General features: G+C 46.3%; 1 protein-coding gene across 1 annotated transcript; it reads right to left on the bottom strand.

Annotated features, from left to right (window-relative positions):
• Positions 1 to 1,939: 1,939 nt before the first annotated feature.
• C18H8orf48 (chromosome 18 C8orf48 homolog) lies at positions 1,940 to 13,193 on the bottom strand. Its single transcript, XM_054169561.1, has 4 exons — positions 12,961 to 13,193; positions 7,240 to 7,472; positions 3,677 to 3,829; positions 1,940 to 3,152 (listed from the first exon to the last, which is right to left on the bottom strand). Exons 1-4 carry the CDS (start codon positions 13,187 to 13,189, stop codon positions 3,054 to 3,056), a joined length of 714 nt encoding a protein of 237 aa, XP_054025536.1. The 5' UTR covers positions 13,190 to 13,193; the 3' UTR covers positions 1,940 to 3,053.
• Positions 13,194 to 13,586: the final 393 nt, after the last annotated feature.

Here is a 13,586-nt window from a genome sequence, read left to right as displayed (position 1 = left end):
CTTGATCCAACTCGCTCCTTTCATGCCCCAGTGAGCACAAACAAGGCAGCAGATGAATAAATATTTCTTGATCAGAGTTTTAGAGCATTTCTTTGGACCAAAAGAAAAAGCTGCTGCTGAGGAAAGTGAAAGGGGGAATGCTCCTGTGAGGGGAAAAAGGAAATTAAATTATCTACCTTTTTTATCCTTAAATCCTACTGTGCTCCCCATGTCAAAAGACAGGGAAGTACTCGACAATGTCCAACACAGGCTATGAGGATGATGTCTGAGGAGGGAAGGCTGAGAGACCTGGGGCTGATGAGCCTGGAGAAGAGCAGACTGAGAAGGGATCTGATCAATGCTCAGCAAGAGCTAAAGGGTTTGGGGCAAGAGGATGGGGCCACTCTTCCCAGTGGTACCCAGTGACAGGACAAGGGGCAATGGGCACAAACTGGAACCCAGGAGGTTCCATCTGAACAGGAGGAGAAAATTCTCTGGTTTGAGGGTGCTGGAGCCCTGGAGCAGGTTGCCCAGAGAGGCTGTGGAGTCTCCTCCAAACCCATCTGGACACTGTGATCCTGGGCAAGCTGCTGTGGGTGCCCCTGCTTGAGCAGGGGGGGACTTGACAATCTCTGAAGGTCCCCTCAAACCTCCACTATCCCATGATTCTATGATCCTCCGCATGAGATGTTTTGGATCTCCAGATTCAAACACTGCAGGATGATAAAATCGGTTATTTAGAGACACAGTCTTTGTCCCATTGTGTATCCCTAAGAGTGGCTACAAGAAAGCAGAAGACACTCAGATCTCAGAGTGATCTCTTTTTCTCATTCCTGATGGAATAATGAAAGAGCTGTGGTGAGCAGCAGGAAAACAAGCAACAGACAGCAGCAAAATGTGCTTTGATTTTTCAGAGCAGTGATTGGAACTGTCTTTTGTAACGTTTATGCAAACAAACACGAACTGCACAGCCACTGAGTGTGAAAAGTGATTTACAGACAAATACTGTCAGATACCAAACCCAAACAGCTCAGAGTTCAATAGATTTACATGAAGGCTTGAGAGGAGTTTGCAACAAGAGTTGCACAGAAATCCTTCAGTGTGTCTAGAAAGCATCTCTGTACTGAAGACACAACTATCAAAATGTTGTCTTCTACTTAGAATCAATCCCTGTTTCAGAAAGCTGGGGACAGACTTTTGAGCAGGGCCTGTGGTGACAGGGAAAAGGGGTGATGGCTTGAACTCAAAGAGGGAGATTCAGACTGGAGAAAAGGGAGAAATGTTTGACACTGAGGGTGGTGAGAGCCTGTGCCCGGTTGCCCAGAGAGGTGGGAGATGCCCCATCCCAGGCAGCACTGCAGGTCAGGTTGGTTGTGGCTCTGAGCGAGCTGGTATAGGTGCAGATGTCCTGGTTCACTGCATGGGGTTGGACTAGATGATCTCTAAAGATCCCTTCCCTCTCAATGCATTCTATGATTCTATTTAAAGTCCTGGGACTGAATTCCTGTGGTTTTTGTAAGGGCTGAGAGCTGTGTTCATAGGTAACAACAACAAAGTGACAGTTCCAAAGGATTCCATTCCAGTTATCCCTTCTCTCTCTTGACAGCTCTAATGAGCTTCTGAGGCTACACTGAAGATGATTTCATTGTCTAACCCACTGAGACGCCCAGCTTAGAGCCATTTTAGCTGGACACATACACCCAGATAGGGAATCAGAGAATGGGTGGCAAGGGACCTTTAAAGCTCATCCAGTACAACCCTGTGCAGTCAGCAGGGACATCTGCAACTAGAGCAGGTTTCTCAGAGCCCCAAACAGCCTGACCTGCAATGGTTCTGGGCATAGGGCATCTCCCACCCTTCTGGGCAGGCTGGGACAGGGTATCACCACCTTTATTGTCAAACATTTCTCCCTTGTCTCTAGTCTGAATGTTGCTTTTGAGTGCAAACCATCACCCCTGCCACCACAGACCCTGCTCAAAAGTCTGTCCACAGCTTTCTGATTGGTCCCTTGAAGTTTTGAAAGGCCATCAGAAGGTTTCTCTAGGGCCTTCTCCACACTGAACAATCCCAGCCCTCTCAGCCTGACCTTATAGCAGAGGGCTTCCAGCCCTCCCATCATTGCTGTGGCCTCCTCTGGCCCTGCTCCAACAGCTCCATGTCTCTGCTGTGCTGAGGACTCCAGAACTGGCCCCAGCACTGCAGGTGGGGTCTCAGCAGAGAAGAGGAGCAGAATCCCCTCCCTCCACCTGCTGCCCATGCTGCTGGGGATCAGCTCAGGACACAGTTGGGTCTGGGCTGTGAAGATCCATTCTTTGAAAGAGAGTCACTTTGCCACTTGAAAAAAAAATCACAGAACTCTACAACTGATTCCAAAGTAGATTAAAAACAGGTCAAAAATATTATTTAGCATCTTATTCCAATTTTATTCTATGTTTTTCAATCTTGTTGTTTCTCCTCCTGGACACCTATCCTACATAGGTTCTATGATTAATTTATTATCATTTCACGTCCTGTTGGCATCTGCAGCCTTGCTGATTAATTTCTGTTATAGTCTCATTATTCCAGGTCTATAAATACCCCATTTCATTTTACTCCTTCCTAGAGTTCCTTTGCAACCTTCTTTTTTCTCCTCCACCTGGGGCTCTCACTCTCAATTTAACATGAGACAGTGGGCAAAAATTGAGCTGAAAGCCAGTAATTATACCTCCCTGGCCTGAAAAATGGAATCATTTCCTTATGGATGGAAGCAGCTGTGAGCTGCTCTGAAATCCCAGAAGCCATCCCAGGAAAAAACAATACTTATTACTTGTCAGATTAATAATAGGAGGTGTTGGCTCCTGTAATTTGGCAGAAGTGTGTGGTTCAATTGCAATATTTGCATTTGGGAAGGATGAAGAAGTTGACTCACATCCCAGACACCAGCAGTCTGGGCATATCTGGTTCCACCTGCAAGAGCATTGCACCACCACCCAATTCATCACTGCCAGAGCAGGTTATAACCACCATCATTGGCATTCAGTACCAGACTCTCCCAGTTCTTTATGTCCTTGAGTTATCTTTACTACTTTCAGGCCTTACATCTTCGGACATTTCAGCCTTTGCCATAAGCTCTTGGGATCCTCTGAAGGTTTGGGAAGGTCTCTGACTGCTTCTCCTAGAAGTGTAATCACATCCTGAAAGAAAAAGGAAACATGGAAATGACTTGGGTTTGTATTCCCAGCACTTCTCATTCCTTTAACACAAGTCTACCAATGGCAGCTACATCCAATCCTTCCCTGTTGAAGCTTGGACTCAACGATATTGAAGGTCTCTTCCAACTGAAAGAGTTCTGATTCTATGCTTCAAAGCAACTAGGCAGCTTTTTAAAGCATCCTGTGTAAAATCCTTGTTGAAGAGTATGGCCAGTGATCTGCCCCAAACTGTGGGGAAAAAAATCAAGCTGGATTCAAAACACTGCCAGGGCACCCTGGGAAAGACCTACAGCCTCCATAAATCAGAGAAGCTCAAATGACTTGGATCAGTGTGTTAGTCCTGGGCATTCTGTTAATGATATGAAGCCAAATTCTATTTTGACTTGCTCTGCATTCAGGTCAGTCTGACGTGGCCACAATTCAGGGGGAAATGTGGCTTATGGATTCTTTAGCTACAGAAAGTATGAGACAAATTACTACTTTTTTTTTTACCACTATTTGCTTACTCTGGTGTAAATCTGTTCTTCCAGTTTATCCTGGATTAAAGCACTTTCCATCAGCACCTTCTTTCTTCTGAGGAAGGCAACCTTGGCTAGCTCTGCTTCCTTCTTCTGACAGTCTGGGCACACTGAAGGTCGGTGGATTTCAGCTTCTGTCACCTGAAAGATGAGATTTGGATGCAATGAGCATTGTCTGTCCCAGCAAGATGGGCACTGTACTAGGAACAGCCAATAAGAATAGAGAAGTACCATCTAAAACCAAAGATTTACTTTTGTAGGCAGTTGTAAATGATTCCATTATCCTGAAGAGCCTGGCTGAATGTTTGCACTTTACACATTTACTTTTTCCCAGCTATTCCCCTTTCAGGACAGGCTGAGAGAGCTGGGGTTGTTCAGTCTGGAGGAGAGAAGACTCCAGGGAAGCTTTCTGGTGCCCTTTTAGGACTTCAAGAAGCTGACCAGAAAGCTGGGGACAGAATTTTGGGCAGTGCCTGATGTGACAGGACAAGAGGTGATGGTTTAAACAAAAAGAGGGAGATTCAGACTGGAGAGAAGGGAGAAATGGTTGACACTGAGGGTGGTGAGACCCTGTTTCAGGTTGCCTGGAGAGGTGGGAGATGCTCCATCCCTGGAACCATTCCAGGTCAGGCTGTTTGGAGCTCCGAGCAACCTGCTCTAGTTGCAGATGTCCCTGCTGACTGCATATGGCTGGACTAGATGAGCTTTAAAGGTCCCTTCCAACCTAAAGCATTCTTTGACTCTGTAATAACTCGGTTTCATTTCAAATTATCTCCTTGCATCTCAGAACCACAGCACTGATCTAGAGTAAACTTCTTATAATAGGCAAAGCTTCCCTGATGCTTGTGTTCACAGCAGTGTTCCTCTGCTGACAGTACACATCTAGCCTTAAATACCAACCACAGAGGTTATGGTTACCTTTGCAAATTCTAAGAGGTAAACAAACTCTGAAGGAATCAGCTCAGACATCTTTATGCAGCTCTGAGTCAGAAAGCAAACAAAATTCTACAGTTTTCTTTGTAAGACAAATAGTGCTACTTATTATCTCCTTGTTAGTTCATCCACCACCAAATCTTAAGTGTATTTATTAGCATTACACACATCCCAAATATGTGCAGGTTTGAAGTATCAATAATTTTCTCTGATTCAATTTACATGGATTCCACCTGGTTACAGAAATACAAAAAGCAGTGGAATGAACCCTAGAAAGTCTTAGCTCCAGCCTCACTTGTTGTCTTCTTCCTTTGGATAATAATGTTATTAAGTGGAGGCAAAGAAAGAAACAAATGGACACAGGAATGACTTAGTGTTACCCACATAAATGAAGAATCACAGAATCCTTTTGGTTGGAGAAGACCTTTAAGATCACTGAGTTCCAACCATTCTCTAACTCTGCAGAGTGTGGTGCTAACTCGTGTCCCCATCTCTGCATCTTTTAAACACCTCCAGAGGTGGGGATTCAACCACCTCCCAGTTCAGCCTGTTCCAGTCTTTGAGAACCCCTTCAGTGAAGAAGTTTCTTCTAAATGTCCACCGGGACAACTTGAGGCCATTTCCTCTCATCCTATCGCTTGTTCCATGGGAGAAGAGACCAACTCCACCTGGCTCCAATCTTCACAGAATCACCAAGGTTGGAAGAGACCTCAAAGATCATCAAGTCCAACCTGTCACCACAGACCCCATGAGTAAACCATGGCACCAAGTGCCATGTCCAATCCCCTCCTGAACACCTCCAGGGATGGGGACTCCACCACCTCCCTGGGCAGCACATTCCAATGGCTAACAACTCTCTCTGGGAAGAACTTTCTCCTCACCTCCAGCCTAAACTTCCCCTGGCACAGCTTGAGACTGTGTCCTCTTGTTCTGGTGCTGGCCACCTGAGAGAAGAGACCAACCCCCTCCTGGCTACAACCTCCCTTCAGGAAGTTGTAGACAGCAAGAAGGTCTCCCCCGAGTCTCCTCTTCTCCAGGCTAAACAATCCCAGCTCCCTCAGCCTCTCCTCGTAGGAGCTGTAGAGAGCGATGAGGTCTCCCCTCAGCCTCCTTTTCTCAAGACTAAACAGCCCAGTTCCCTCAGCTGCTCCACACCAGACCTCTTCTCCAGACCCCTCTCCAGCTTCATTGCCCTTCTCTGGACACACTCCAAAGGGGCAGTAAATATGAATATCAACACAACGAAAAAGTGCAGATTGCTGCAGATTCAAAACAATTTTCACAAAGAGGCAGCCTGAAATAATTACCAGGAGTGACTTTCAAAGCCTGAGTCCCTGCTCACCTAGCCCAGGCTCTGCAGAGGAATATTCTGTCACTTTTCCAATGCTCTGTGGCAATAAATTAAAGCCAGCAAATGCGATGGAGATAAAGCAAAATAAATGACTCTAATTACCATTCAAAGCTCATTTTTTATCAGAAATCCCTTCCCAGCTGCAGACATTCTGTACTGATCTCCAAGCACAGGCATGTAGAATACTGCTATAAATAAGAATCATGGACTCATTAAGGTTGGCAGATCATCAAGTCCAAGCATCAACCCAACACCACCACGGCCACTAAACCATGTCCCAAAGTGCCGTGCCCACATGTTCACAGTATCACAGTACATTAGAGGTTGGAAGGGACCTCAGGAGATCATTGGGTCCAGCCCCCCTGCCAGAGCAGGATCACTTAATGTAGTCTGCACAGGAATGCAGCCAGGTGGGTTTTAAAAGTCTTCAGAGAAGGAGACTCCACAGCCTCCCTGGGCAGCCTGTTCCAGTGCTCTGTCACCCTCACTGTAAAGAAGTTTCTCCTCATGCTGAGAATCGTATGTTCAAGCTTCAACCTGCTGTTCCTTGTCTTACTACTGTGCACCACCCAAAAAAGTTTGGCCCTCTCCATTTGACACCCACCCCTCAGATATTGATACACATTGATGAGATCCCCTCTCAGTCTTCTCAAGACTGCTCTGAGTGTGCATGAACCAACTATTTTAATCCTGATTCCCTGCCTGAAGGTTGGTTGGGGTGCCCCAGTAGAGGGGAAGGATCCACAGCATCCCCGGGAAGAGATGCCACGTGCCTGTGGGCACTGCAATGCGTATTCCTGGCCAAGGGTATTTAGCTTCCATGATCTGGGCTATCTAGAGCAAATCAGGAAGGTTTTCCCCTTTTTCTTGTTCCTTGAACACCTCCAGGGATGGTGACTCCACCACCTCCCTGGGCTGCCCGTTCCAATGCCTCAGCAAAGAGGCGCAAACACAAGCAGAAGAGGAGGCTTTTTTCCTCACCTGATGCAGGGTTTATCCTGGCCTGCACTAACTGACCACCCCAGCCTTGTTCAGTCACACAAATCACCACTTTATCACCAGATGATATTTCACAATTTATTTCTTTTTCCTGGCAGCAGGTTCTGCAGTGGTGTCTAACAGAAAAGTGGGAAGAGGAAATTTTGAGCTATCAAGCCCAAACCCCTTTCAGGCATCAGCAAGACCAGGCTGATCTGATCCTTTTTTCCCCCCCAGTAGCTCTCCCAAAAATGCAGCCCAAAGCTCCATTTTGCCTTCCCTGGAGTACCTGCTTAACTGTCTCTCGGATATTTTCCAGGTGGATTCTGTTCATCAGCTGAGCAGGAATGATGAGATTGGAGCCACTTGTCTGGGGTTTCTTTGCTGTGAATCCATGCTGCAGCCTCCTTGCCTTGCCACCCTCTGCCTGCTCAGAGATGAGTTGCCGACACATGCTGCTTATCTTAAGGGTGCAAAAAGCCCTGAGAGCATCCAGTTCTCCATCTAATAGCTCAGTCATTTCTGTCAGGCATAAATCAACAACACACAACCATCAATTACTGCATCAGGGAGAGAGGAGAAGTATTTGTCTCCTATCTCTGTGACCTTGTATTATCTAATGAAGAACAAAACCCAGTGTCAAGCCTGCAGGCAATGACTGGAATGATGTTGCAGCTCAGGACTTCAATACACATTGGATAACAACTGCAGGAGCTTACACAGTAAATTCATACATTCATAAAATTGGTTGGGTTGGAAGGCACCTTAAGGATCAGGCTGCCCAAGGAAGTGGTGGAGTCAACATCTCTGGATGTGTGGAAGAAATGTGTAGATGTGGCACTTTGGGACACGGTGGCATTAGCTCAATGGTTGGACTTGATGGTCTTAGAGGTCTTTTCCAACCAAAACTATTCTATGATTCTATGATCATCCATTTCCAACCCCTCCTACCATTAGCAGGGACATCTTCCACAAGGCCAGGTTGCTCAAGGCCTCATTCAACCTGGTGTTGAACACTTCCAGAGAGGGGACAACCACAACCTCCCTGAGCAATGTCTCCCCACCCTCACTGTAAAGAATTTGTTCCTAATCTCCAGTATCAATCTCCATGCTTCCAGCCCAATGCCAATGCCCCTCACCCTAACACTACAAGCCCTTGTAAAAAGTCTCTATCCAGCACCCCTGTAGCCCCCTTCAGGTGCTGGAAGGCTGCTCTGAGGTCTCCTTGGAGCCTTCTCATCACCAGGGTGAACAACCTCAACTCTGTCAGCATGGTTTCACAGAAGAGGGATTCCAGTCTTCCCATCATTGCTGTGGCCTCCTCTGGACCCACTCTAACAGTTCCATGTCCTTCTTGTGCTGAGGACTCCAGAGCTGGACACATACTCCAGGTGGAGACTCAAGACATTCTACAACCTACAGGGAGACACTATATTTTTTGAGGCAATGCAATTACACTAGAGAATCTTTTCCCCTAAAGCTTCACTGATCACTTCCTTAATTCTTTCTATGACCTTGTTCAAACAATCTCTTTATCTTTTTCGTCTGCTCTTATCCTTCCCAGTGGCATGGAAGAATAAATTTGAGCTGGGAGACAGGCAGGTATGGATGGATTTACAACTTGATTCAGTGCTTGGTGGGAGATTTTCCACAGGCTTAAACATAGCCAATCAATACAGTATTTCATGAGCATCACCACCTAATGACACCAGGTAGCACTGCATGGCCTCAGGAGATGTTGTTCTACTCCTCCATCAACAATCTGGATGAAGGGACAGTGTACCCTCAGCTAATTTGCTGATGGTACCAAGCTAGGACTGGCTGACATATCATCAGGCTATGCCACCATTCAGACAGACCTAGACACATGGTTGGATGATCCTTGGGGTCCTGTCCAACCTAGCATTCTGTGACAGGATGGAGAGTTGGGGGAGAGGAACCTCAAGACTTTCAACCATAGCAGATGTAGAGTCCTGCACCTAGGGAAGAATAATCCCCTGCAGCAGTACAGGTGAGGGGCTGACCTGCTGGAAAGCAGTTCTGTAGAGAAAGACCTGGGAAAGCTGGTGGACAACAGCATCAATTTAATATTGTTCATATTGATATCAATTTTGGTATTAATTCATGTTTAATAGTAACTAATTCATGTTTAGCAGTAACTAATTTATGTTAAGAAGGATAAGGAGGGATGTGGTATCCAGTGACAGGGCAAGGGGTAACAGGCACAAACTTGAACATCCAAAGTTCCATCTAAACACAAGGGGAAACTTCTTTAAGGATGACAGAGCACTGGAGCAGGTGCACTGCCCAGAGAGGTGGTGGAGTCTCTCATCTCTGGAGAGATTCCAAACCCACCTGGATGTATTCCTGTGTATCCTTCTCTAGGTGAACCTGCCTTGGCAGGGGGGTTAGACTTGATGCTCTCCAGAGGTCTTTTTCAACCCCTGCCATCCTGTGATTCTGTAACTGACTCAGAAAGAATCAAAATTATCAAGGATGAAGGACTATAATTTCACTGAAACAAGGACAAATCTGATGAGAACAGTCAGCAGAGAACTAAATCCCGAGAAGGGAGTCTTGGAACCATACAATGACTCTTCAGACACTCAGATTTTCTTCCAGGTACAGAAGGTCCTCCTGTCCTTCAGCAGAAAGAAGGGAGTCCTACAAGGGGATCTGTGCATTTGCTCTGGTGCTTGGCTTTGTTTCTCATGTCTTTCCTGTATTCCCTCCTTTCTGTCTTTGCAGCAGACATGCTCCAATGCTCTGTCTCCATTTGTGGTGGCAGACTGAAATGTCACTGCACGTCTGTCCACAGAGGATCCCTGCCAGCCCCAATTACTGTTCCAGAGTACATTTTGCTGACGCTTGGCTGCCCAGAGTCCTCCATCCATCCCCACGTCCTCCTGCCTGCAGAGGAATGAGGCAGGTGACAACAGGAGCAAACCCAGACACCGCCAGCATGGACATCAAGTCAGAGGGCTGCATCCTACAGCAGTAAGGTCACAAAACATGGGAGTATTTAGACAGTGAAGCACAACAAAGTCGCCCGAGAAGCTGCTGTGATAACAGAGGCGCTCGGTGTGTAGCAAAGGAGATAAGCTAAGCTCCATGTCTACATTCTAAACCCCGCTGGGTGGGTTAGAACTAAAGTGACCTACATAGACTTGGCTTTCTGTACGCAGCTACATCTTGAAGCTTGACATTTGAAATCTCTGGGAGCACAGGGAGCAAAATAAAGATGATCTTTACTGAGTTTCCCTTTCCTTTGATGTCTAACTTTGACTTAATAGGAAAATAGCAGGCATTTTGCTGTTGTTATGCTCTACTCACACTCTATGTTAAGAAGATCAAATGGCTAAAGGAGAGGTAATTCTGAAAGGCAGTAACTGATAACTCCTCTTCAGAAAGACTGTGACCCTGCATCTCGAGATAACATTTTCCTCATTATCTAAATTGCATTTGTACAATTGAGCACAGCAGTTTGGGGTAACCTGCTGACAGCCCAGGCAGCAAACGGCATTTGAGAGAGGTCTGCAGATTATACAGGACTGATACAAACTGTCTGAAATATCAGCCTGTTCATTACAGATGGGAATGCAAAGCAAGTGAAGGTCCTCCAGCATGGTGAAGGATACCCTCAGTTTCACAGGAATTTGTTTAGGTGGGAAAAGAAATTTCAGGCCATCAAGTCTAACTCTTAACCCGGGACTTCTAGGTCACCACTAACCATGGCCCTCAGCACCATGGCTTTGAAACCCTTCCGGCGATGCGGACTCCACCACTGCCCTGGGCAACCTGAGCCAGTGTTTTCAGAACCTTTTCAGAGAACAAGTTTCTTCTAATGCCCAGCCTAAACTTCCTTTGGTACAACTTGAGGCTGTTTCCTCTTCTCCTATCACTTGTTGTCTGGGAGAAGAGACCAACCCCCATCTGGCTCCAGCCTCCCTTCAGGGAGTTGTAGAGCTATGAGTTCTCCCCTCAGCCTCCTTTTCTCCAGGCTCAATAACCCCAGATCCCTCATCTGCTCCTCACCAGACCTGTTCTCCAGACCCTTCCCTAGCTTTGTTGCCCTTCTCTAGACCTGCTCCAGCACCTCAATGTTCTTCTTGGAATGAGGGGCCCACAGCTGAATCCAGGATTTGAAATGTGGCCTCACCAGTGCCAGAATCCCCACCCCCAGAAGTGTTCAGAAAACATGTAGATGTGGTGCTGAGGATCACAGTTTAGTGACCTGGTAGTGCTGGGTTAAAAGCTGGACTCAATGATCTTTTCCAGCTTTAATGATTCCATGATGCTGACGAATTTGGGGATAACCTGTCAGTCACATGACTGTGTACTGTGTTTGCATGAAAGAAACTTAAGCATGAGCCTCATTTTGTGCTCTTCTTATTGACAGTGGTCAGAAGCACCATAATAATGTGCCTTGGAAAGTGCTTTGCTGCTGAGAGGACAAGCAATAGGACAGGCCAAGAGAAGAGAATGGATCACAATACACATCTACACAAGCTAATGAAATGGAACTTGCTACTCAAGGCTGAGTGACCACACTGGCTCTCCTTGCCCACCAAAGAACACAAACAAAAAGTAGAAAGTTGCCTGAAATTAAGAGGATAGAATCTTCCCAAGTGTGACCTTCAAGGGAAAGCTTTGTGGAGATGAAAAGCATCCTCAGTGTTAAACTGTGGCTTATTCCTTCAATGAACTTGAACTCCTCAGCTCCTTCTCAATTTCTCTATGAATCACATGGTCATAAGATTCTGAAGTATTTTAAGAGAACTACCTCAGAGGAGCCTCTCTACTATAGCTGAGACGATCTACATTAAGTGTCTTCTCACTTGACTACATGGCAGCCTTGGAAAACCAGTCATAGAAAGATAAATGCTGAAGATGAGTCAGAACTCCTAATGTTGACTCATCAGCACTGTGAATGGGCTACACAACTAAGAGCAGCCTGAGAATGATCTCAGGTCTTCCCACCCTACAATACATGGCCAGTCTGAGGATGCTTCCATGCAAATGCAATGCCATGACATATCTGAGCAGGAGGATCTCCCTTGCACACCAGTCTCACAGGTGACCTACAAAAGTGTGTTCACTTCCCATGTACATACAGACTGAGGAAGATTCCCCTTCTGCTTCCATTATTTTTTGCTCAACTACAGCTTTCTTGCTCTTTTCTTCAATTAAAAATAGTATCTCTGACCCAGTTTCTAGAAAGACTTAAGCAGGACTTGCATCCCACCATCTGCTCACACAGTTGCTTGCATAACCAGTACATGCAAACACCATCCTTCCTGCCTCTCTTCCCTCCTCCTCCTCCTCCAGACACTACAGCCTTGTGTTGGTTAAAGCTGCTCCATTGTTCTTGCCAAAATCAGTGCCCTGCTGCCTCCCTCAGCTTGGGAAAGGAACTAAACCATGGCAAACATCTAACTCAAGAATTAACACAACTGATTCAACAGGGGAACAAATTTCCACAAAATACATTCTGAAGTCGTGTTGATTTTGAAGGGGGGGAGGAAATCCACGGTCTTAGTACCTGTACAGCTGCAGAGAAAGAGAGAAAAACTAAACAGACTAGTAAAATATGGTCAGTTGTGCTGGGTCCTGCACTTGGGTCACAACAACCCCATGAATGTTCCAGGCTTGGGGCAGAGTGGCTGAAAACTGCCCAGAACCTAGGGGTGTTGGAAAACAGTGGCTAGAGATGAGCCAGTGTGTGTCCAGGTGGCCATGAAGGCCACTGGCATCCTGGCTTGAATCAGCAACAGTGTGGCCAGCAGGACCAAAGAATTGATTGTTCCCCTGTATTTGGCACTGCTGGGTTCAGTTTTGCCCCTCACTCCAAGAAGGACACAGAGGTGATTTCAGCAGCTTCGTTGCCTTTCTTTGGACCCACTCCAGCACTTCAGTGTCTGAGCACTGAGCCACTTCTGCTGATTTAAGTCTCCGCCACAATGATTCAAAGCTGTGAAAGACAGTCTCAAACCTGGCAAGTTCTACATACCTGCACAATCTTGTCCTTCCAACATATCTGACACAGCAGACCCCTCTAAATCCTCTGTGGAACATGATTCAGATGGTTTACTCTCTTCCTGCCAGCAGTCTTCTTCCTCTTCACTGAAGGACTCAAAGGTATCTTCTAAGTAGTCCAAACCAGAGCTACAATAACTTTGGCTCAACTCTGTGCACCACCTTTCACTGCCATCAGAGCTATCTGCTGAGGCTGGTGTCATGGTGCAGTACTGCAAATGGAAACAGAAGAGCAGAACAGGTTCTACTGCATGGGAAGAACAGCTGGATTACTTACAATGATGAAGGACCTATGGAGGACTACTTTCTTCTCCCAAGGAACAAGTGATAAGACAAGAGGAAATGGCCCCAGGTTGTGCCAGGGGAGGTTAAGAAACAATTTTTTCCCCAAAAAGGTTGTCAAAGCCTGGCCCAGGCTGACAAGGGCAGTGGTGAAGTTCCCATCCCTGCAGGGGTTTCAAAGCCATGGAGATGTGGTGCTGAGGGACACGGTTTAGTGGTGACCTGGCAGTGCTGCATTAGGGGTTGGACTCAACAATCTTAGAAGTCTTTTCCAACCAAAAGATTCTGGGATTCTGTTCTGTAATTCTATGAAACAAT

The sequence above is a fragment of the Dryobates pubescens genome, chromosome 18 (genome assembly GCF_014839835.1).
Source record: "Dryobates pubescens isolate bDryPub1 chromosome 18, bDryPub1.pri, whole genome shotgun sequence".
In the NCBI taxonomy this organism is placed as follows: Eukaryota; Metazoa; Chordata; class Aves; order Piciformes; family Picidae; genus Dryobates; species Dryobates pubescens.
The sequence above is the reverse complement of the archived record's forward strand: the minus strand, read 5'-3'. Positions and strand labels throughout refer to the sequence as shown.

Coding starts and splice junctions, on each gene's coding strand:
- C18H8orf48 (XM_054169561.1), bottom strand. CDS start 13,189: ATGACACCAGCCTCAGCAGATAGCTCTGATGGCAGTGAAAGGTGGTGC. Junction 7,473..12,960: donor GGAAGGACAAGATTGTGCAG/GTATGTAGAACT, acceptor TATGCCTGACAG/AAATGACTGAGCTATTAGAT. Junction 3,830..7,239: donor TCCGAGAGACAGTTAAGCAG/GTACTCCAGGGA, acceptor CTCATCTTTCAG/GTGACAGAAGCTGAAATCCA.